The 24,683-nt window shown below is 41.5% G+C and overlaps 1 protein-coding gene across 5 annotated transcripts in view; it reads left to right on the top strand.

Moving 5' to 3' along the window:
- Nucleotides 1–24,683, top strand: part of Ppa2 (inorganic pyrophosphatase 2) — a 70,340-nt gene that overhangs the window by 35,801 nt on the left and 9,856 nt on the right. For all 5 annotated transcript variants that reach the window (XM_085677697.2, XM_085677693.2, XM_085677696.2 and 2 more), the window contains 3 exons: nucleotides 5,363–5,489; nucleotides 21,230–21,357; nucleotides 23,656–23,741. In XM_085677697.2, the coding sequence (XP_085533823.2) occupies nucleotides 5,363–5,489; nucleotides 21,230–21,357; nucleotides 23,656–23,741 (341 nt within the window). The remainder of the gene's footprint in view (nucleotides 1–5,362; nucleotides 5,490–21,229; nucleotides 21,358–23,655; nucleotides 23,742–24,683) is intronic.

Below are 24,683 nucleotides of genomic sequence, written 5' to 3'. Positions count from 1 at the left end.
TTATAGTTGCTAATTTGTTCTAGAATTTGCAGTATTGTAAGCCTGACTGCTGTTTAAACCCTAGGCAGAAAATTCACCCACGCTTGACAGGGACTGTTCTTGGTTCATGAAAACTTATACATTTAAGCCTTTAAGTTGCAATAACTTACTACACAACAGCAGGAAGCCCAATTCACAAGTTAATATGCTTTAAACACCATACTTCCCATTATTTTCTGTTGTTACCTGTGCGTGGCTAAAGTTTGCCTCCCTCAGAACTCAGTCAGCACAGGGCCTACGTTTATAGGCCCCTCTTACATACACTTATTCCAGTTGCCTGAGAATTAAGCACTTGGTAGGTATAGTTTAACAAGTCCATGTAGATCCCAGAGAGGCAAATACTCTCAATAGAGGACATCATAGATCTAGTTTTGCTTGACTCTTCAACAGTGTGGGGAACTAATAAATCATCTTCCCTTTATGATTGGGAAACTAAAACCTAAAGCACTGTATGAAGTAACTTGCCTAACATCTTCTCGGGATTATGGACAACAAATTCAACCCATCATTTATGACTGACCATTTATGACCTGCCTTTTGCAGTGTCCCCACAGCAGCTTGGAAGGCCGCTGTCTGGTATTCCCTGAAACCTGGGGACAAATAATTCTCAAGCTCTGACTTGAGAATCTCAGCGTAGTTTACATACTGAATTGTGTTGCTTCCACAGAAGTGGTCACATCTCCTGCATTGAGTCAATCCCTTGGAAGGGCGGAGTGACACTCCTACTTTTCCTGCTGGGAAAGTAGAAGTCCTCTGACAGCTAAAGCAGCTGATTCCTGTAGCCAGCATGAGCTGTGGCAGGGCATTCTAAATGAGAAGGAAATACAGTCACCCTCGAACAAAGCCGTGTTTGATTAGTGACCTTAAGTCGGTTGTAAGAGAAACGGCACTGGGAAGTCTTTGAACACACATAGCTCATGGGTCAAGCAAAGAAACAATGTCTGTAAGTTGCTACTAGGCTGAGGGCTACAGACAGTGTTGAACATTTGTGAGTTTCTTAAGGGATTGTGTATTATTCTTTGGTGTTTATGAGAAGACTACACGTCCAGTCAGCAGAAATTTGTTGAATTGCTTTAACCTGGAGTGTAGCAGCTTCATGAGGATTTTACCATTTGTTCCTAAGCATCCTTTACAGTTTGGGGTTTGAGATTTCCTCTCTGTTTTGAAGGTATTACCGCCAAGCAATGGTTTGCAATAAGGCTCACCTCCCTTTGGTTTTCTGAGATCAAAAGCTGTGTTTCATCTGATGAAACTTGACAGTCGGCCGAACTTGCTTCCTGCTAGCCTCAAAGTCTACCGAATAGACTCTATGGTTGTTATGTTGTTGGGAAATAAGTTTTATAAGTAAGAAAACAAAATAGTTGATAATAGAAGTTCTCAAGAACTTCTCTGCTGCCCACTTCTGCAGCACAGCTGATATTTGAGATGGCTAAATCTTTGCTAGCGCGATATGCCTCAGGAACATGCCCGCCCTCTTCCATGGAGATGCTAGTAAACCAAAAGTGTCTCCTAGAGGTTAAAAGTGCCTTGATTGAGAGCCACTCAATCAGTGTGTGCATGAGTTACCCAGCACAACTGCACAGTAACTTCAAACTCAAGATATTTTTTGAAGACCTTACAATTCCTTTGGTCTTGTGGAACGTGTCTTCCTGAAGTCTTGTCCTCAAGGCTTTGTACTCTAGATGCTGTAAAGGCTTCTCCTGACAGTGTCCTCGATCATTCTACCTGTTTCTGTTCTTCAGCTCTTCTCTGTCCACCTCCTCTTTAGAATGGAGGACCACCGCCAGTGAGCACAAAGGACCCGGCCTGTGTTAGCCTTACCCACCAGCTGCAGTCTCTCTGTGAAGTGCTTCTTCAGGTTTGAAAGCAAGCACGCTCGGAGTTGTAACTATCACCACCCTCTCTTAAGTATCTATACATCTTCCTTTCGGACTTGGGGATCGAGAACTTAAGAAACAACAGTTTAGACCTGAGGATAAGTACCTGAAGTCCTTGGAAATTTACAGCTAGGGAAAATTCGTGGTGGAGCTGGGGCAGGAAGAAGCAACATCCAGTCGGCAGGTGAACTGTAGAAGGGAGCATAAGATTGCTCCTGTGTTTCCTTCGCAGACCGGGATGCTTTTAGCCCTACAGGCTTCTGAAAAGCAGCGGCGCTGACCAAACGGCAAGGTCAGATCATTGAGGCCTCTGGTTAAGCCTGTCTCCCTTTGCCTAGCCCTAGGACCAAGAGCTTCCTGGGCATCCCAAAGCTTTCCACGGGCTTCGTGGGTTTGGTTGGGAATCTGATGTTAGAGTGGAAGAAACTCAAGTTTTGTGACTGAAGATGGGCTTCTTCTTATAAAAGAGGAGGCGAAATCTGGAGTTTGAGTATTTCCTTAAGGAAGCAAGAATGGTAGATACACACTCTTTGTAGAATTAAACTTCATATTGTACGAAGTAACATTGCATACCACTTAGATCCTTGTGTTTTGGATAGACTTAACGGACAAACTTTTATTTTTTTTTCTTACCAGTTTTTTTTAAATCCTCCATAACATTTTTACATGCTATAAATGAGGAGGAAATAAATTATAACTTCCTTTAGGAACCCACAATTTCTTGTTGATGACTAGGGAAAACTATAGGTCGAAAACTACCCAAGACCTCTCACTTTGTCTCACTTTTGCCTCCCATGACTGGAGATTGTCAGAGTAGGATCAAGTCTCGACATGTGATTCCGGAGGCTGTTTCTGGCTTCCACAGGGTTCTGCCTCCAGGGCTGGTGCTTGTAAAGACTGATGCATATCCACATCCATGCCATCCCCGTGCATCCGCATCCATCCAGTCCCCGTGCATCTGCATCCATCCAGTCCCCGTGCATCTGCATCCATCCAGTCCCCGTGCATCCACATCCATCCCATCCCCATGCATCTGCATCCATCCAGTCCCCGTGCATCCACATCATGCCATCCCCGTGCATCCGTGTCCATCCCATCCTTCCCCATGCATCTGCGTCCAGCCCGTCCCCGTGCATCCGCGTCCATCCCATCCTTCCCCATGCATCCGCATCCATGCCATCCCCGTGCATCCGCATCCATTTAGTCCCCATGCATCCGCATCCATCCAGTCCCCGTTCATCCGCGTCCATCCCATCCCCGTGCATCCGCATCCATCCCATCCTTCCCCGTGCATCCGCATCCATGCCATCCCCGTGCATCCGCGTCCATCCAGTCCCCGTGCATCCGCGTCCATCCAGTCCCCGTGCATCCCCATCCATGCTATCCCCGTGCATCCGCGTCCATCCCATCCTTCCCCATGCATCCGCGTCCTTCGCATCCCCATGCATCTGCATCCATCCAGTCCCCGTACATCCCCATCCATGACATCCCCGTGCATCCGCGTCCATCCCATCCCCGTGCATACGCATCCATCCCGTCCCCGTTCATCCCCGTCCATCCCATCCCTGTGCATCCGCATCCATCCCATCCTTCCCCGTGCATCCGCATCCATCGCATCCCCGTGCATATGCATCCATCCCGTCCCCGTGCATCCGCATCCGTCCCATCCATCCCCATGCATCCGCATTCATCCGCATTCATCCCATCCCTGTCCTATACAATTGCTGGTTGGGCCGTGCTGTCACAATGGTTGAGATGTGAGATGAGATCTACTGCCTTGTCTTGTTTTTCTGTCCTCACCTGCACTAAGAGTCCCAGACAAGGTCTTGAGCCTTTGCATACAGAGATTATCCCCCCACCCGCCATGTTCTCGTTCTCCTTCTCCTTCCCCCATCCCTACCCCACCCACTTTCATCCTTTCCTTCATAGTGCTAACGCAGAAGCAGGTTTTACTAGATAATAGAGAAGCCACAGGAGACCCTAATGGCTTCACACACGAGGCTCCTCCAGTGTCGTTCATGCAGTCCCATACCAATCTGTCAGGTGATAACCACTTCACGTCCGCTTAGATTAAGTCTTGCCATTTTGCACATGTTTTGAATGAATTTACTTGATTTTATGGTTTAACATCATTTTCTCTAAGCACTTTGGGGGCACATAAATGACTTTGTTTTGCATACCTTATTTTCTAAATGTAAAGCTGCATTTTGTACCAAGAGGCAGTTTGTTTTCTGAAATGTGTTTAGAGTGTGGCTTACAGGGGAATTCGTTAGCCTCCTAAACCTGTGAAAAGAAAAGAGTGTAGAAAGGTTTGAGGCGCTGGCAACCCAAGGCACTGAAATCACTTTCCCAAGCAGTAGAACATCGGTGTCAACTTGTGATGTAGTGTGTGTATGTGTCTGTGTGTAGATGTGTGTGTACGAGGGAGAGGGCATTGCATACATGTCGCGTGATGTGGGGGCCAGAGGTCAACCTCTGGTGTCATTCCTCCTCAGGTGCCATTACTGTTTTTGAAGCAGTTTTTCACGGACCTCAGGAAATCTTGCTGATTTGGCTTAGTGATCAGAGAGACTTAGGGCCCCCCTGCTTCTGATTGCTTGGGGTTATGAACCCTACACCCAGCTTTTGAAGAGAGCTTTGGGATGCTCACACAGCAAGGGCTGTGGAACTGAACCATTTCCCTAGCCCAGCTTCTTATTTATTTTATCCTAAACGTCCTCTTGAGCATCTTACAGAACCTGCTTTGTCTCTGTCTAGCGTTAACAACTGTTTCATTCTCACTCACTGTCCTCCTAAGACAATCCTTTTGATAGTCCTTAGGCATAAAAACGTAATGTTGGATGGGGCTGCTCTGAAGTAACCTTTCCTTGAGGATACTTTCAGCCTCTTGTACCCTGTGTGTACATCCGGAGTAAACTCTTGTCTCCAGTCAATGATGCAATGACTGTAGCTGCCTCGACCTCCCTGGTGGCGGTGGTGGTTTTTCTTCTTTTTAAACCTGTGTTTTATTTGTTTTTTGTTTAGTTTGTGTGTGTGCACATGCACCACATGTGTGAGCTCATGCACAGGTGCTCCTGCCATGAACAGATGTGAAGGTCGGGGGGCACCTGCTGGCCTCCCCTTCTGTGACCTCTGCTCACTGGGCAGGAAGCCCAACCCTCCTGCTTGGGTAACTTCCCTCTTGAGTCAAGGTCCTACACTGTCTGTTGTTTAATATAAGGCTTTTTTGTTTGTTTGTTTGTTTTGGTTATTTAACAAGCAATCCTTTCATGGGTGGAAGTACAAATCTTCTCATTCCTAGGAAAGAGACTGCAAGGCAGGCTTTCTGACCATTTTCACATGGTTTATAGTTACTAACACTGTTACACTTCCGTCATGTGAATGTGGTTTTTTTATGGTTAAACCCTCCTAAGCCTTGCAAATGACCACGCCTTTTCTCTGTGAAGGTTTTTTCCCGTGGAGATGTGGTCCAGGTGAAGATCCTTGGGGTTTTGGCACTTATTGATGAGGACGCCACAGATTGGAAAATCATTACTATCAATGTGAATGATCCTGAAGCCGAAAAATTTCATGGTAAGTCTGGATCTTTCCAGAAAACCGAAGTAACTCACCGTAGCATTGGAATTCTTAAAGCTGAAAAGGTAAACAATGTAAAACACAATTTGTTTATTTGGGTGTTAAGCAACATTTTAAAACTCTTTTTCTATAGACCACAGAGGTCAGTTTACTATATTTTTGTGTGAACTGTGTCAGATCGCTAGAAGGAAAAAGGCAAAAGAATATTAGACAGACAAATGATATTTTGTATGGGTACAAAGAGATTTGCTCTGTGTATTCCTGCCTACTGCTGTCCCCTCCCCTCTCCTTCCTTTCCTCCCGTCTTGTCTTCCCACTTCCTGCTCCTTAGTTCTTCTTACCCATGTGTTCTTAGTTCTTTGAGTAGCTGCTTTTGTTCTGTAAGCAACGTGTTTATACAGCTAGTTCTTAATTTGTGTACTTTCTTTATTGACTTGAGTTGGCACTTAGAAAGATAGGAACTTCAAAATTTCTTGATTCTTCTCTATTTCTTTTTAATATTTTATGTTTCTTCCTCAGTTATCCTAATAATTCTGGGTATCACATCACAAACTGTGTTCACGTTGGAGAAACTCTTTCTTTTGGGAGATGTGAAGAGGCATTTGCTTCTTTCTTCCAGGGCAGTAACAAACCTAAGAATATCCCACCTGTAAATGGAGATTTCTCTGTACCGCCCCATTTCACAGCCACTTCTAAATAATCACTTAGAGTCTTAAAATTAATTACAAAATGCTTGACCAAATAGCTTAGGCTTACTGCTAACTAGCTTTTCCTTCTAAATTAACCCATTTTTATTAATCTATGTTTTGCCATGTGTCTCGTGGCTTTACCTGTGCTTAGTACATCTTGTCCCTCTGGTGGCTGGCTGGCATCTCTCAGCTATACCCTTCTCTTCTCTGTATCTCGATTTGACTTTGCCACCTAGGTGTATTCTGCCTGACTAAAGACCAATTCAACGTTCATTATCAGTCAGTGAGAGCAACATATATTCACAGAATACAGAAGGGTTATCCCACATCATCCACCAAAATTCACCTTGGGGAGCCAGTGAGTTTATTCAGGAAGCCAGTGAGCTTCTTTCAGAGTGTGGGTGAGGGTTGTTTACAGGAGCATAGGTGACATCAGTAGCAGGAAGCCATCCCTGTATGGATGGTGACGTCCATATAGATGGGATGCCCTCTTTAGGTAACCTTCCACAGTCTGTATACTCTAGCCCCTCTTGAGACCACAAGGGCAACAAGGGTATAATAAGTGCAGTGAAGGCAGAATTATACACAGTACTGGGAAGGGCAGGCGAGAGGGACAAAGGGTCTGATAGTCATCTCTGCCGTCTTCCTTCAGTGAGAGAGCATCACCAGGTCCTGGTCCTAAGAATTCCCCCACAAGTACTCCCAACTGCACTGATGCAGGCGACCACTGTTATGCTCCGACCTACACACTATAATATATAAGATTGGTCACTTCGCTGACTTCAAGCAATGACTCTGGTCTGCCCCAAGTAGAACTTAGGGTTTTGAAATTTCTTTATCTTTCTCACCCACATTTACATCCTAGCTCCTGACAGCCTTACCATTTGTCTGTAGATGTGTACTGCATGCTTAGCATGTTTCTGGAAGTTTTGTGATAACAGGAAAAAAAATGCAGTCTTTATATTCTTTAAGTATTACTTGTTCTTGCTTTTTCTTTTGATTAAATTTTAAAATTTAAAACTAAGTGGAATTTATAATGTTACTGTGTAACATTAAATTGTCAGTTAATTGATAAGATCTATTACGTGATCAGTTCTGCATGGGCTCTTCTGTGAGCCTGATGACAGCATCGTAGACATCTCTCTAGTGTCCTCCTATGATGTCTTAGGCTATAGTCTTCCATTGTATTTTTTATTATATATTTTTTATTTTCATTGTTGGTTACTATATATTTTCTAAAATGTTCTATAGGAAATTGTGTATGATATGGATCCTCGGAGTCTTACCCACATCTGAGGTGGATAGGACAGGTAGAAAGGGGATTTTATCATGTATACATGAAAGAAATTCTCTTAGAATAAAAAGGAAAAAGAAAAACAAAAAGCTAAAAATATTGATGACATTATTTAAATTGCCAAAAAAACCCCTACTTCCTTCTTTGTGATAGAAATTGGGAAAATTCAACTCTATATGGTAATTTATATCTCAACACTGCACTACACATTTTAGAGACATGTTAAAAAGAAAAGCATTTCAGACATTTCAGATGTGGGTAAGACTCCGAGGATCCATTTCTCCTTCAGACACCACACTTCCCTTTGATCCATTTGTAGCTGAGTGAGAGATGAGGATCTGGTTCCATCTTTCAGTAGTTTGACGTCTTATTTGCCAGCACCGTTTATTAAGATACAGTCTTTTCTCTAACATGTGTTTTTGACATCTGATTGGTGACTTAATCTGGGTACTCAATTCTACTTCCTTAATCTGTGGGTCTGTGTTTAGTTACTGTAGCTCTGAGACAGGTTGAAACCAAGTTTGCTGATAACTTCTGTAGAATTCTTTTTGTTCAGGGTTGCTTGACTATCCTTGGTCTTTTGTGAGTTCTTGGAACTTTTCATAGACAAAAATAAGAGGAAATTTTTTTTTAATTAGGAAAGGTTAATTATCTGGAAGCTTTTAAAATATCCTCCATTTTCTTTACCTATCAAGGCAAAGGCAGGGAGCTAATACAGGTGCAGTCATTGCAGGTGGTCAGATGGTAACTTAAAGGAACGCAATTCCAGACAGAGCTGTCTGCGGATGTGGCTCGCTGCAGTTTCAATGGGCTACATCCAACCAGGACATCATCACAGCACATGGAATCATTGGCAGGGAGAGTTTTGGACCGTCCTGTGCTCTTCTCACCCATTTGTCTAATGATGGGTCAGCATTTGTTGTTATATAATATCTTCTATATGACCAACGTGAGATTTCTGCATCCTTTGTTCTAGTGTTTGATAAGTTCGTGAGCCAGGTTTCTCATTTGGGGGGAAGGAGGGTATCTTGGGGATTTGCTAGTTCTATTTGTAGTTCTTAGAAGGACTTCTATTATAATTTGCACAGTGGCTGACACTCCCACCAGATGACCAATAGTGGCACTTTTTACTGGTGTAAGTTGACCTTTCTGTGCCTTGTGCTGTGTGCTGGACAGGCACCGGTGGATTCCCTGTAGGATGACGACAAAGAATCATTTGCCTTAGCTCTGGCTCTCACAGTGGAGCCAAGTGCTGCATTGTAAATTGGGTTCATTAGTCGAAGAGGCAGCCTGAAAACTATTGCCCCGTACAACCCAGAGTAATTTAAAACTGCAACCTGACCACAATGTATTTATCCATATATCTCTTACTATATTAATATAGACATGTTTGTGGGCTTTCTAAGGAAATTTTGGAGTTATAATGAAATTGCTTCTTTTATTTTATCCAGTGAAAAACATGTGCAGACTCTGATAGGCTACAGTGGGCCATTTTGTGTTTATAGATTTTAGCTTTGACATGCCTGATCTGGAAGGAACCATTGCATGAGAGAACATGTTTCCCTTAGCAAAATCTATTGCTCCTGGCTGGACTTGAGAGACTGAAACAGAGCATCACTGTGAGTTCCGGTCAACATGGACTACACAGTGGTCAAAACATTTTAAAAATTGACCTTACTGTCAAGTTTCACATTCTGTAGATGTATGGGACACTGAAATTTTTTGAAGGCTAAATAAAGTTTGTAATGAAATACCCTGTGCTTCCTGATAGAAAATTATTCTTTTTTTTTTTTTTTTTTGGCTCTTTAGTACTTGGGGAGCACTGAGACCATTTAATCAACTGTAATTAGTTTCTAGTCCTTAATGCTTCCTAATGGTACTCTAATGGCCCGAAAGAGTTAATAAGGCTCCCTGGGCACCTAATTGTACTGGAGATGATTGGGCCATTAAAGATAATAGTGCTGGGTTAAGAAATAACCAAGTTCAGAGCTTCTTAAGAAGCCTGAAGTGCGGGCTTCGGCATTCTTCTCTTGGTTGGCTTGTCCATGCGAGGGTCTTAGTGGCCTAGGTAATGGAGGTCTCTGCACTTGGCAGCCGCACCTTGCTTCCAGTTTTGTCTTTAACCAAATGAAAACTCTTGTCCTTTGTCCTGTGAGAGCTTTTGCCTGTGAGGTGATTTTATACTTTTGAAAAATGAAAGCTTAAAAACCAAAACTTAAAATCAGAATAATTATATTGATTTTTAGTCCTTTCTGAATGGGTAATTTACATGAGCTGAGTGACAAGGAACGTATTTTGCAATAGGAAGTTGGCACATTTTCAAAGGCCATCATCAAGATTATCCTAAAACTAAGAGTTTTGAAGTGTTTCAAATGTGTTGAATTTGGGCATACATTTAGGAAAACTTAAACATAGTAAACTTCCTAGGCCCTTTTATTGTCTTTCAGGACAAGAGAGAAAATGTGGAAAGTTCATCCGTTTGGCTATAATTTCACTTTCTATGTAAACATCTCTAGTGCCCTACTATTTAAAAAACAATGAAATTATTATCTGTTTGAATGTTGTCTTCCTAGAGCATAATTTACTATGGTCATTGGAAGACAAAGTAGAAGGGTGGGGGGAGACTTAGTATAGCAGTCCTAGGCAGAATGTCTCTGCCAACTGTGGTAGCCAGAGGCAATGCTCTGTCTCCTCTCCACAATGTGGAAAGACAATGGAGTGTGCTCCCTGGCTCAGGAAGGGACATGGGAAGGGACATCACATCCCTGTTGTGTTTCTGAAGCCCTAGTGTGTGCAGAGCTGAATCACCATGTGTCTAGGAACAATGCCAAGCACTTCTTTTACACTTTTACAGCCTCAATCAATGTGTGTGTGCGCACGTGTGTGTGTGTGTGTGTGTGTGTGTGTGTAGTGTTATGTCCTCCCAACCTTGTCCTTTTTTTTTCGATGAGGAAACTGGCGTGCCAGGGGAAGGGAGAATTAGTAGTTTAAACAAAATAAAGCTTCAGCCATTCAAATCCAGTTTCCCTCCACACCCCAGGAACTTCACTGCTGTGTCTCTGCTCTTCTGAAGCATGGAGTTAGGCAAGCGTGCTTGTAACCTGTGGAGGAGGGGTGACCATTTTCCCCCGGGTGGTAATGAACTGGTGATAATTAGAAGCCTGCGCTTTTGATGTCTGTCCTTGTGATTTCATTAATGGTGTAGAGACTTGGGTGTGGGGGGAGAGGGTGTGGTGCACATCATTAGGAATTAATTACTGGGACTCTGTTGCTTCTTTTTTGAACACTGACCCCTGTAGCTTTTAGGGCTTTAGTCATATTCCTATGGTGGATTATACCGTAACATAGGGGAGGCCTGCATTCTAAAATGTCTCCATTTGCATGGAGAAGTCGTGTGCTGCCCCTCCCCCAAGCCCTAGTGCCTCCATTCCACAGCTGTGGGTTGATTTCTAAGTTCCTTCCCAGCAGTACCCATCACCTGCCTTCCTTCCTGCGAGGCAAACAGCATCCTCAGGGTTACTGCTAAAGGGAAGTTCGCTGTAATTATCAGCAGTTGTATCAATTAAATGCACCAATGGTGTTTGCTGTGGGGTTTTTACATTGCAGAATTATAGCTTCTACTATGGGATCCTGAGCGATTTCTTGGGAACACAAAACACTTTTAATCCGTCTCAGGGAGACTCTTACGCGTAAGAATGGCAGGTTCAGGGGCAATCTCGGTACCATGCCTGCCCGTCCTTGTAGCCACTTCGCAATATGCTTCTAATAAAGTTATATTAGAAAAGCATTTAAATGTCCTTGCACAAGGCCCTGGTATGGTTTTCATTTGCGGGGTCATGCAAAGTTTCTTATTAACTAGTAATGAATATTTATATTTCTGGAAAAATTTTATTAACTTTTTGAGATTGTTTTTTAGTATATTTAGATTTATGGAGAGACTTGGGATGGTATTAATTTCTATTTCCATGGGGTAAGTGTATTTTTTTTAGTATAAGTTTTGACTTGGCGAGAGGCGAATTTGTGGGGCAGGGAGGAGAATGGAGAATGAGAGGAAAGCCCGGTGATGGCATCGCACATAGCCGTGTACATTAGACGTAAGCGTGTAGAAAGGCCTGGCAACAGGAGCATCTTCGAAGGTCCTGGGTAAGCAGGGACAGCTAAGGAATCATTCCTTGAGTAGGAACCTCTACTTGTGTTGTAGAAGAGGCCGTGTTTATTAGGGACTGGCTGGTGTTCCTAGTGAATATTCATGAGCAGCATTAAAAACATATGTTCTCGCCTCCCGTGGATTTTGTTTAGAGGGACTGGTTGTACACATGTCTAGCTCAATTTCCTGATGTCTCTCTCTCTCTCTTTTTAAAATCCTTTCTTTTACATAACAGAAACAAAGAGATGGCATTACACTTACAGGGCTAGGTTTTGTCTAACTATGAAAATTCCTCAGTGGGATATATGCCTTCGTCTCTGCGTGTTAAGGTTTGGTGTCAATAATCCAGAGAAAAGCAGCATGGTTTCCACTTGAAGCCCCTGGAACTGCAGGTGGTTCTTAGTTGGTGAGGGTGAGCAGTAAGATTGGGTGTTGCATTCTGTCGCTGCCTCTGTGTGTGTACTGTCCGCTATAGCATAAGTACTAAATTTCTTAATTTTTGAATTGATATATAAGGGGATGGATATGTATGAAGAAACAAAAATAGACATTTGGACATTTTGAGTGAAATCTGAAAATATCTTCAAAATAGATAATTTTCAACAGAAAAACATTCATTTTATACTTGGATTTTTAACATAATAACTGATTATAGTTCTTTTTGTTTTGTTTTTCAAGACCAGGTTTCTCTGTAGCTTTGGAGTCTATCCTGGAACTAGCTCTTGTAGACGAGGCTGGCCTTGAACTCACAGAGATCTGTCTGCCTCTGCCTACCAAGTGCTGGAATAAAGGCCTGCACCACCACCACCTGACTTATAGTTCTTTCTTTAGTGTCATGTATATATAGCTTGTTTTTATATCTGTGACATTTGTAAACTTTAGTCACCAACGTACAATCTATTACTCATTTTCTCATTTTAACCTCAGAAGTGTGTGGAATCTATTCTTGCCTTTGCATTGCCTTGAACAGCCCTGTCTTGCTTTTCTGTTGAAGCAGTGTTAACATTTCTCTTGGCTCAGAATCCTGAAACCAAAATTTGTCTTCTGCATTGTTTATCAAACTGATTATAGAGAAATCTTAACTTTGAAGGAAGGCAGAAAATCTTCCCACTCTCTCTTTACAAAGACATCTGAATCCTCTACCTCGGTAAAAGTCACTTGCTAACTTTCCACTCTTGCCTGACCTTTACTCTGTGAAGTCCCCACAACACCTGTCATCTCCCATCTGGGTGTGCCAGGCTCTTCTCTAGCTCGTGACTTAGAAGGTGTATCCCTGTCACTGAAATGTGCTTTGTCTACCTGGAAACACCTTATCTTTCAAGCGTCAGTCTAAATAAAGGTTATCTCCCTCCACGTGACTTTAATTCTGTAAGGCAAGCATGGTCTTTCCCCCACAAATACCATTTTGTTCAATTCAGTGGAACGTTTGGTTTTACTTTTGTAATTTGTTTCTGTGTCTTCCCACCTTTTGAAATCGTGAACTCCTTGAAGGGTAGGACTGTCATTTGCTTTCTTTGGTTACTTGAGACAGGTCCCATGTATCCCCAGGCAGCCTCAAACTTGCTATGTAGCTGAGGATGACCTTGAACTTGTGGTCCTCTGGCTTCTCCCTCCCAAATGCCAGGATTATAGGAGTTCACTACCACACCCCGTTTATGAAACTCAAGCTGGCTTGTGCGTGCTGGGTGAGTAGTTGAGCTGTATCCATAGCACTACATATATTTACATGTAGTCACTGCACTTTAAGTATGGAGTTGAAGGGGTTCTGACAATGATATATGTTTGTCCGAATACCCACAAATTCCCCTTTCCCTGTGTGTAGCCAGTGAGTCCTTTTTGGGGACTGATATGGACATTGAAATCTTGATGGAAACTTCGTTTTTATTTCCTATGAGGAAATATGCAGGTAGTCTGTTGGGTCAGTTGTGATTATAAGACAAGTATAATAAGTTGCTGTTTTGCTGTCTGTCTAGCTGTCTGTCCATTTGCCCTTCCAGCTGTCCGACCAGTTGTACCAATGCTTTTCCACCACATATGAAAGAGCAAGTGTACTTTTGTTATATGGCTCTAAAAATAATAAAATAGCTTTTAAAAATTAGGAGACCTGCCAGATGGTGGGTGGTGCATGCCCAGAGCTACACAGAGAAACTCTGTCCTGAAAAACCAATAATAATGATGATGCTGATGCTGATAATAAATTAGGAGAAATATGCACATATGTAAGGACTATTTTGTATCCACATAGTTTCCATTTCCTTACCTACTCACTCCCTTCTGGAAGGTTCCTCAGGTCCAATCCCCATCCTATCTCATTTCCCTTCAGTTTCTCAGAGCCCAGTGTTGCTGGTGGTAAACTTTCTTCATCTTAATTTATCTAAATTTACATTATTGTTTATTTTTGAAGTGTAGTTTCAGTGGATATAGTAATAATTTTTAAGTTCCATAAACATGTGCCTTCCTTCCCCAGTTCTGTCTGTTTCTTCTCTCTGATGTTTCTAACCTGTCAATAGCCATTTGTATTCTATTTGTATTGTTTTTCTCAGATTGATTTAAAGGCTTTCTTCTCGCTTTTGGAATCCAGCATGTTTTTCCTGTGCTCTGCTTCAGTGTCCTTTTGTCTGTGGTTCCCTTGCTTAGGCTGTACTGAACTTGCCGGGTCTTGTTGGCTTTGAGAAATTTATACTGCTCTCCGTTTACAGCTTTTTCGCCCATTCTCTTACCTGAGCCTTGTGACACTTGTACTTTACATTACTTTCTACCATTTCCCAGACGACTGAAGCCATTTTCATTACATCAACTTTTGTCTCTGCTGTTTCTCAGACCAGGCCTTTTCTACTGCTATGTCCAGTGGGCCCCTGACACTTATTTCCTCATATCTAAGTTTATCAAGAACTGGGTTTTCGTTTCAGATTCTCTCTCAACCTGGTTCTTCTTTATTTTTATTGCTTTATAGTTCCTTTTCCTCAGCTAAGATTTCTTTGCATTCATCAGTATTATCTTATTTCCCGAAGGTCCTTGAACATATTCCTAGTAACGACCTAATATTTTAAAACAATAGGTAACTAAAGCATTTGGGATGGATGGGGGTTCTGGAGACCACAGGTTCCACAGTGGGTGGATTTACTATGGTGACAGATTATGTGGGTCATTTTAGGATTAGTTTCTGCCTGCTGCTTTTTACTTGATGCAGACCTCAGAAATCTTCCAATGTGTACAGTAGAGCCCTGAATCTAGTTACAGGCATGAGGTGTGCTCCATTGTTTTGTTTCTGTTAGACTGAGTTCTGGAGGACGCCATGTCTTTGCTACTGTTTGCTTGTTGGTTTGGCTTTCTCTTCTCACACGTTGTGGTTGTCCTCTGAACTCACTGCGGCAATGCGTTCAGACATGCTTTCAGAATCTTTTCAGTTCTCAGTGAAGATGTTCGTAATTGCTGGCAGTTTAGTTCAAGTACTGGAACTGACTGAACGTCTTATCTGCTTTACTTATATAAAAAGATAAATTTTGTGTTCTAAATGTGTGTTTTAGATGCTTGTTTAATTCAGACGCATGCAAAGAAAAAGTTATAAGAACTAAATTGGAGCCAGTGAGATGACTCAGGGTGAAGGTGCTTCCCCAGAAAGCTTGGTGACCTGAATTCAATCCTCATGGCCACGAGGAAGGAGATCAGTGACTCATTAGCTGTCATCTTCTTCCATATATCTGCCACTGTGGCATGTGCGCACACACACATAGTTAATGATAAAGTAAGAAATTAACTTATAGTTCATTGGATCTCCCTTGGTGATAGAGTACCTGTCTAGCATGTGTACAGGAGGTCCTCGGTTCAGTCTCCAGCACTATCTTTTTAGCTTAAAAATTCATTTTGTGTCTATTCTTCAGTGTCAACAAGTAAAACCATGTTTATAAAAAACATTTTAAATAACTATATGCACGCGTATGTGTGTTATGTGTGCCCACATCCCTTTTATATGTGTTATTTTTAGCCTATTTTTAGACCAGTGCCTAGCTACATTGATTTCTCAGTAGCATTGTAGACTGAATGAAATAACTGTTAATATTAGTTAAAATGTTTATTATTTCTTTCTAAATCATTAATTCATCTTCTTATTTCAAAAGATAACAAAGTAGAAGTCTATAGATTTTCCTCTGAATATGGCTGCATTCATGGGTAAAATTTTAGGATGTTGAAGAGATGATAATTCATATTTGGCAACTGACATATTTTTTTGTTTTAAAAAAACTTAAATCAGTACAGAAGCTGATAAATAACAGCCCTCCCCAAGAGGAAAGCTCATTTCTTATTCTCTGTTGTCTGCAAAGATAGAATGGTAGATTTTAATTGAGGTATTTTAGATTTATTTCTTTGTTTTTGTAAAAACATAAATCAAGTTAGGAAAATAAAATGAAGAACTTGGACTCAGAAGGAATAACTTTGGCTCTGTCATTACGGTTGTCATTGTCTTCTCTGCCTTTTAGCTGGCGTCTTGAAACATTCTGCAGTCTTTTTACTTTATGTAGATTGTGTGGACCTTTGGAAATCATTGGTTTATAATTATAGTGTAAAAATTCTACAAGGACGTTACTTATTAAAGTTTTAAATTTGGACATATCTCTGTTATAAAATAATTATAGTTTTAGACTGTTAAAAATTATGACATCCTATGAAAACTGTGTTTAAAAACCTGGGGTGAGCCAGGCATGCTGGCTCAGGCCTTTAACCCCAGCACTCAGGAGGCAGAGGCAGACATTAAGTTCAAGTACAGCTTGATCTACATAATGAATTTCAGGTTAGCTGGGGCTACATAGAAAGACCCTACCTCAAAAACAAAACAAAACAAAACAGAAGACAAACAAGCAAAAACCTCTTTGGTAACTCTTTTTGCTTTTCTGTATTTTAGATTATTACTTAATGTTATGGAGTTTTGATATTTTGACTATTCTATTTCCCTCTCTTAGAGAGATCCTCCCCTCTCACCTACTTGCTTGCTCTCTACCTGTCAGTGAGCATGGGAGATCTTTCCATCTTCTGGTATCTTCTTCAGTTTCTTTCTTAAATGGTTTTAGACATTCTTATAAGTCTGTTTGTCTGTCTCTCTCTCCTCCTCTCCCTCTCTCTTTTTTTAAGGCAAAGTCTCTCTAAGTAGTCCAAACCCTCTTAGAACTCACCATGTAGATCAGGCTGGCCTCCAACTCACAGAGATCCACCTGCCTCTGTCTCTGCCTCACTACTGCTGGGATTAAATGTGTGCTCCACCATACCCCGCCTTTTAAGTATCTTACTGGGCCTTTAGCTTCATTTTCTCCTTTGTATAGGGTGGTTGTTTCTCCATTGGGCATGTGAAGAGGTTTCCCTTCAACATGTATGCCCTGCCCTGCACCATTTCACTGTGACAAGTATGTGGCTGCCCCTTCCTTCTCACGAGCTCCATTGTTCACTGAGTTCTAGCCATGGACTTTGTTCTTCCCATCCTCAAATATTAAGGCACACTTAGATCTCAAGGCATTTTTCCTTTCTGTCTTCCCCCTGAAAAACATTAATGGAAGAAGTCTGGAGAGTTGTTCCTACAGTTCTTACGAGACTCCTGAAGGGGCTGAAGATGTGACTCAGTGGGTAAGAGCACTGGATGCTCTGCAAGGGGACCATGGTTCAAGTCCCAGCACCCGCATGGCAGCTCACAACCATTTGCATCCCCAGTTCCAGGGGACCCAAAATCTCCTTTTCTTGCCGCCACAGGCACCAGGCTTGCATATAGTGCACATGTGGATAAACACTTATCACCTAAAATAAAATTGAAAATTAAAAATCTTTTTAAAAAGGAGTTCACTGAAGTGCATTTTAAGTGAGCTCAACTCCTGTTATGTAAGATGCTTTCCCACTTCACTGGCACAGAAATCTGCCTGTGCTGGAGATGCTTAATTTTTCCTCTAACTCAGCTGTTTTATTACCCAGCCCTAAATTGATGACAGATGTTTTCAGGAACCAGTTTTATTGGATTCTTTCCGAACATTCAAAATTAATTTCACCGCAGCCAACACTTTCGTATTAATAAATTCACCTGCTTACATGGTATTTAGTTAAATCCCAAACTGATGCCATTGCAGAATACCTTGGGAATGAGGACACCTGACGCTTGGCAAAGATAAAACCCAGCCGATGGTGGGTGAGGTGCATGCCTCCTTCTAGAGGGTCCACCGGACTCAGCACACACTGCACTCAGAATGCTTTACACATCACAGAACCTGTGTTAATAGCTCAGTAAAGTGATAAGTTGAAGTTCAATTAAAAGGGCATAATTGGTCCAGAAGAGAAACTGAGATATATTCAGCTGGATCTTATAAATAGGTACTTCAGGTTCTCCTCACGTATTGATGGAGTGGTCCATCTTTGCACTAAATGCCATAATTGTCTGCATTATAAAGTTTCACATAGAACCCTAAGAGTGAGAGTAAATGGATGCCAGGAAACTGCTACTTTTCTTTTTTTAAAAATGGCATAAATTGCAGAGATGCGGTGACAGACGTGCTGCGGATGGGTAGTGGTGCCAGTCAGACATTATAGATGAGCACAGCATCACTGAGTTACGTCGCCAAGTGACTACAGGGGACAGCACTACGCTGTGCAGATTTTTGCTGCAGTGGAAGAAAAGGTATAAACACACCTGCCTTTGTTTTTAACACCTTTGGCTGGACAGTGTAACAAAGCAACAAGAAGAAAAACAGGTTAAAGATTAAACATCTCATGGTTTTTATCATGCTGCTCTGCCATCATTTTAGCCAACATGTTATGCTCTCTTTGCTATAGTTTCCTACGTTTAACTCATGTATTCTGTAAACCGTGGCTCAGTTCACCAATTGTCGGTGCAGTGTTTCCTGCTTTCAGAAATGTAGTTCATTAACTTGGGTTTCTGGTTGGACATTTACTATTGAGGTTTTTAAAATGTTAAAATTTCTTGCTTCTCATTTTGTCTGAGTTTTTTGTTGTTTATAAAAATGCAGCTGTTTTCTCCTGGGATGTAATTAATTGAGAATTGGCAAGGTTAGCTTCTACTAGAGGTTTGTGCTTCTTTTTGGCATTATTAAATGTTTGACATTTTTAATCCCTGGTATCTTAAAGGTCCCCTCCATGAATTCTGAGCAAAGAGCTTCCTAGGCTGAAAAGGGTATTGGATAATTAGTGTCTTTCTTTGAAGTTGGTGAGTCAAATAAAGATAACCAAACAAATGTGTAGTAAGGAGGCCGCTTGTTTGTTCCTGGCTGTTCAGCCCTGAAATAATCACACAGAAACTGTATTAATTAAATCACTGCTTGGCCTATTAGCTCTAGCTGCTTATTGGCTAACTCTTACATATTAATTTAACCCATCTTCATTAATCTGTGTAATGCCACGTGGCTGTGGCTTACCAGGTAAAGTTTCCAGTATCTGTCTCCAGCGGCCTGGCTACATGGCTTCTCTCTGACTCTGCCCTTCTTTTTCCCAGCATTCAGTCCAGTCCTCCCTACATAACTCTGCTCCGCCCTGCCCTGCTCTGCTATAGGCTCAAAGCAGTTCTTTAGTGGTAATTAAGGCATATAGAGGGCAATCCCTCATCACAAATGTTTTACACAGTGAAGTAAAGACCAGTAGATTGGGTAAGGTACAGGGATAGAGTCATCAATCAGATTGAAGTATAAGAAATTATTTTGGAAATTAAAGTATATTTCTAATTATTGGAATTTAGTATACTAAAATATTTTCCCAAGTGAATAAGGTAACATTAAGTTGGAAAAACTGGAGTTAGTTAGTTTAAAGGAATACTTTGTAGGAACAGGAGGATATAAGAAAATGATCAATGGAAAATTCACCTTAGAAATAACCTCCCAGAGAAGCAGAAAAATATGAAAGGAAATAGAGTTTGAGGAGGAAACAGTGCTGTGTTAGGTGAAGGGTTTATTGGATTCTGGAGTTTGGGGCATTACAAAGGATTGTATAACCCAAACACAGTGTGCGTTCCTTAAAGGGTGCACTCTGTGGAATTCCCTTTCTTAAGATCTACCGTCAGTTACAACTGCTCAGTAAGTATATATTGACTCTTGTTAATGAAGCAGCTGTAACCTGTGTTCCCTTTCAAGCAAGTCTCTCTTTTTTGCCTTTGAGTAATTGTAACATAGATGCTTTTTTTTCCCAAAATATTTTGGATATTTGTGTCCTTCGGTAGCATTTCAGACTTTAAATCAGAGGACCGTTTGGCAGCAAACTGAACCTTGCCCTTGCCCTGGGTTCTATCCCAATAAATTCATCTCACTTATATGAAGCCTCCAGCCCTGGAGGAGCAAGTGGGGAAAAGCAAGGGAATGATGCTTATGTGTATGACCCTGGCCTTTCCCTGTCAGTGAGAGGATGGGGGTTTTCGACAAGATGTAGAGCCAGGTAGTTTCTGGACTATCCTGTGTTTACACCGTCTCCTGGTTTTTAGTTAGAACTTTCTAATCTTTCAAGTTTGACCGAGTCTGTGTGTTCTTTGCTGTGAGATATTGTACATAACAGGATGATTCTAAACTTCTCCGTTAGTTACAGTATTCTGGCAAGGATTTATTATACTTTTAAATTGTATATTAGAAAGGCTGCTTCCCTGGGAACCTCATTGAACAAGGGATTTATCAATCTCAATACAGTAACTTTATTTCCGAGTATATTCTAGCGAGTGTCATCAAAAGCACATCCTGAGACCTGTGGCTGGATTACGATAAGATTTTTTTGTGCTATTTCGGAACTACCCTGTTTAAATCCCCCGACTCATTTTTGTTTTCCTCATTCGACTTCACTTTTCTTTATAGGACTTTTGCCGGTGAACACGTTTGTTTCTTTGCTGTCTGCTTCTTCCAACAATGTCAGCCATGACAGTCGCAGGCATCTGTTCTGCTTATCTCACCACTGGATAAAAGATGAAATCACACAGCCTTCTCGGCCAGCGTCAGGGCCCTGTTTTCAGGCACCGCTCTTGTTCTTTTTAGACCAGTGCTTCTAAAAGCATGAATCCCGATGCTGTGATTTTACAGGTTTAAACCCTCCCATTGCCTGTCAGAAGATGCCAATATCTGTCATGGTGCGCGCTGCTCAGTGGCCCTTCCTTCTCAGAGTTCACTCTCTCCGAACACACCGGTCCTAGCCTGTTTTATTGTCTTGTTCCTCTGTGCCCTTCTCTCTACTTCTCTCTGACTGCTGGCTGGACTCCCTCTTCTGTGGTGCTTTCTTGCACTCCCTTATCTGATATCACCATCCTCTTCTGTGTGTGATAACCTCAATTACTTTATCACCATTTACTATCTGTCTGTTTCCTGTGCTGCGTGGCCCTGTGAACTTCCAGGCAGAAAGAAACTTGTGTCCCGAAGGGACTCAGTAGATGTTTGTGGAATGAAGGAGCAGTGTTTTACATAGGGAAGTCTGCTTTTTTTTCTACATCAGAAGTCTGCTTGTGATAAGAGACATGTCATGCATCGCTAGCACATTTGGCAATGATCTGATCTGGAGCTGGCCTACATTGCCTGCCTTCCTCAGACCACAACTGACGGTATTGCTTAGTATATATGGTTTTTTAAACAATACGTTTTTGTTTCTCCCTTCACAGATATTGATGATGTTAAGAAGTTCAAACCAGGTTACCTGGAAGCCACTGTTAATTGGTTGAGATGTTATAAGGTACCAGACGGAAAACCAGAAAACAAGTTTGCTTTTAATGGAGAATTCAAAAACAAGGTAAAGATGAGGATCTATATTTGAAAATGTACCTCTCAGTATCTGGTGGCATGGTTCACGTAGACAGTCTGATGTGAACATCCATATGTAGAAGGAAGACAAGGTGCCCTTTACTGGCTTCCACATTTAAGGACATTAGTGCTAACATTTTTCCAGATACTTAAGTGAATCAACAAGGTCAGCCTACATATAGCTCATCCCAGAGAGTAAGGGGATTCTGCAATTAGTTTAAACTTTACAAATTGTGTGTGAAGAAAATTGCTCCATTTCCTGGTTTGAGGAGGCTGCTTTCCCTCCATGTAAATCCTCCCAGGATTCCCTCCTGACTGAATTTTTCCAGACCAAATGAAGTTGCTTAACAATTAAAAGAACTCTTGAGTTATCCTCCTGATGGAGGATTTTCCCATTAGAGTACCACAAAGCTTCCATAAAATGGCTCTAATCTAATACGACACAAATGCAGACAATCAGCTAAGGAGCTGAAGTCTAAACTTGGAATATTTTTTAAAAGCTGTTACCACTAAATAAATTGCACACTCTTAGCCAGCTTCTAAGAGGATACAGAAAGTATGCTCTATAACTGAAACAAAGCTCAAAACAGACAGCAAGTATTTCTCTGCAAGAATTGATTGCTAGACTCGGTGTTTTCTTGAAAGGCTCGTTAAAGGAATTATTGGTGCCACAGGGCTATGTTTAGAGATTTAAAGTATTTTAGGTTTGTCTTAGGAATGGAATGCTGGATGTTTTTGAAATAAATTATTCTTATCTTTTCTTTCAAAATATATTTTATATTTCATCATTTGAAACTATGCAAATCTCTCACCCCCCCCCATTTCTTTTTTGACTCAAAGGCAGCCTGGTGAGTTTTGAATTCATAGTGTCAGGGGTCTTCTGTGTTCTGGTGACTTTTGATGGACATCCATTTTCTTCTATGTGATTACTGGGTCATTCTTGTAACACTTCCAAAAATAATCATTTTATGCATTGGTTCTTACCATTGCCATTAAAATACAGAGCCTATCTCGAGAACATTTAGCTGTGCCTCTTTTCTGTGGCTGAAAATGGCTCGCGTTTTTAATTCTAGAGTTTCCCTGCCCATGTCATTAAGCAGGCACTCGAATTTATTACAAACAGAATGACCTGAGTAATTTTATCTAAAAGTCCTCCCTTGTATTGTTCACAGAATAATTTCCATTTCTATCCTCTGTCACAGCAGTGTCCCCAGTACCACCTCATTGAGAATGGAGTCGTTCTCATTGCTCAGCCCTCTGTAGTCTTGAGAGAACTTTTCTTTCACAAGTTAAATTTTCCATTACAATTCTACCTCAGAGCCCAAGAGTCTTTATTTCTTCAGTATGATAATAACTAGTTGTAATTGAGGAGAATAAAGCTAGTAAGAATTAGCTAATAAATAAGGATCTCCTTAAAGAAAGGGGAGAAAAACTTAGTTACTGTTTTTGCAGGGAAGTCTGGTTTGGCTTCCAGCATCCACACGGTGGCTCACATCTACCTGTAGCTCCCTTCCAGGGCATCTGATTGCCTCTCTGACCTCCAGCGCTCATACACACATGTGATACACATGCGCACGCACATACACACACACACACACCTACACATAAACTAGTCTGAAGAAAGAAGTGAAAATAATTTTCTCCTTTGAAGACTAAAGAAGATTTTTGTTAGGTAGTGTCTCTAGATGCATACCTAGCCGGATGTTTATTCCTGATTATGCAGTTTTAGGTGTTTTATGAATTAGTACCAAGAAAAAGTTGGGCTGTTCTAAGAAGATGTATTGCTTTCAGACAGCGAGTGTCCAAACTTACAGTCAGACTGTGTGCCCTCGTGGCAATGGTGAAATGAATATATGCTTTAAGCCCTTTCCTGTGCAGCGTTTTCTTTGTTTATCCATTAGCTCTGTAGTTTAGATCTGAGATGGGCGGACTGTGTCTGTACAGGACAAATAGTAAATGTTTATTGCCTTACGACACAGGGTATGGTTCCCAAATACCTTCTCAACACTGCCATTCAGTTAAAGCATCCACGGGCCAAAGACAGGTGGCAGCCTGTATTTGACCCACAGACTTTCGTGTGCCTGTCCCTTATATAGATTGCCCCCCCCCCAAACCCCATTATATGCTCTTTCTACACCACAGCCGGTAACTAAGGAAGGCTTTCTGCTCGGGTTTGCCCCATCCCTGAGCTCAAGCTCTTAACCCTCACTGGTCCCGTGTGGGCGGAACACTGCTTCGGGTGGGAGCTAGGTTGCAACTCCCTCTGTCTGTTTTTGGTTGGAATTAGGCTTTCGCTCTTGAAGTTGTTAACAACGCACATGAATGTTGGAAAGCAATGCTCATGAAGAAATGTGACCACGGAGCTATCAACTGGTAAGAGCCTATCTTATGCAGTTACAATGTTAATTGTTGTCAGTTTCTACTCAGCATCCAAACCCCAGAGTTTCAAAAAAACATGTCATTTTTTTTGGTTTTTCAAGGCAAGGTTTCTCTGTGTAGCTCTGGCTGTCCTGGAACTCACTCTGTAGAACAAACTGGCCTTGAACTCCCAGAGTTCTGGGATTAAAGGCATGTGACACCACCGCCTAGTTTATGGAGCATGTATTTAATGGTCATTGTTGAGTGCTGTCTATCAGTATGCAGCTAGGAATCCAGCGTGGTTCATTTTTTCCAAATGATTTTTATTTCACTAAGGCATTCTGACATGTCAGCAAATGCTTAATGCAATCCACTGTGATAGATGCAAAGGCAGGGTAAGAACAGCAGTTTCCAAGATGTAAGAATGTGGTTACTTTGTTTACTTTAAATCTACCACATCATTTCTGATAAACAGTAAAAGCTGTTATTGTTCCCCTTTTTACCTGTATTTTTCTGTGTGCATCTGTCTGTGTGCATGCATGGCACAGATGTGGCCGTCAGAGGACAGCTCGCAAGAGTCATTTCTCTCTTTCCGCCTTGTAGAATCAGGGGATGGAACTCAGGTCATTGTCATGTCCAACATGACCTGGACCATTAAATTATTAGGAGGAATCAAACAGTAGCAACATGCATACATTCCATTTTAATTTGAAACATCTAAATATATGCTCATTTACGAAGCCTTGGCTATATAGGGCTAAGACCTTTTCTGCATAGATTCCGTGTGGATTTTTCCTTATATCTACTAGCATTGTGTGAAATATAAAATAAAGATCTTGAAATCTGAATCCTCCCATCTTCTCGAGTACTAAACAGAAGTACCTTTCAAAGAGTGTAAGTGTGACTTTGTCATATTGATGCTTGAGAATGCCTTCTCGTGGGTCCCTTCAGTTGTGG

This window comes from Myodes glareolus, chromosome 17 (assembly GCF_982192425.1).
Source record: "Myodes glareolus chromosome 17, mMyoGla1.1, whole genome shotgun sequence".
Classification (NCBI taxonomy): Eukaryota; Metazoa; Chordata; class Mammalia; order Rodentia; family Cricetidae; genus Myodes; species Myodes glareolus.
The sequence above is the reverse complement of the archived record's forward strand: the minus strand, read 5'-3'. Positions and strand labels throughout refer to the sequence as shown.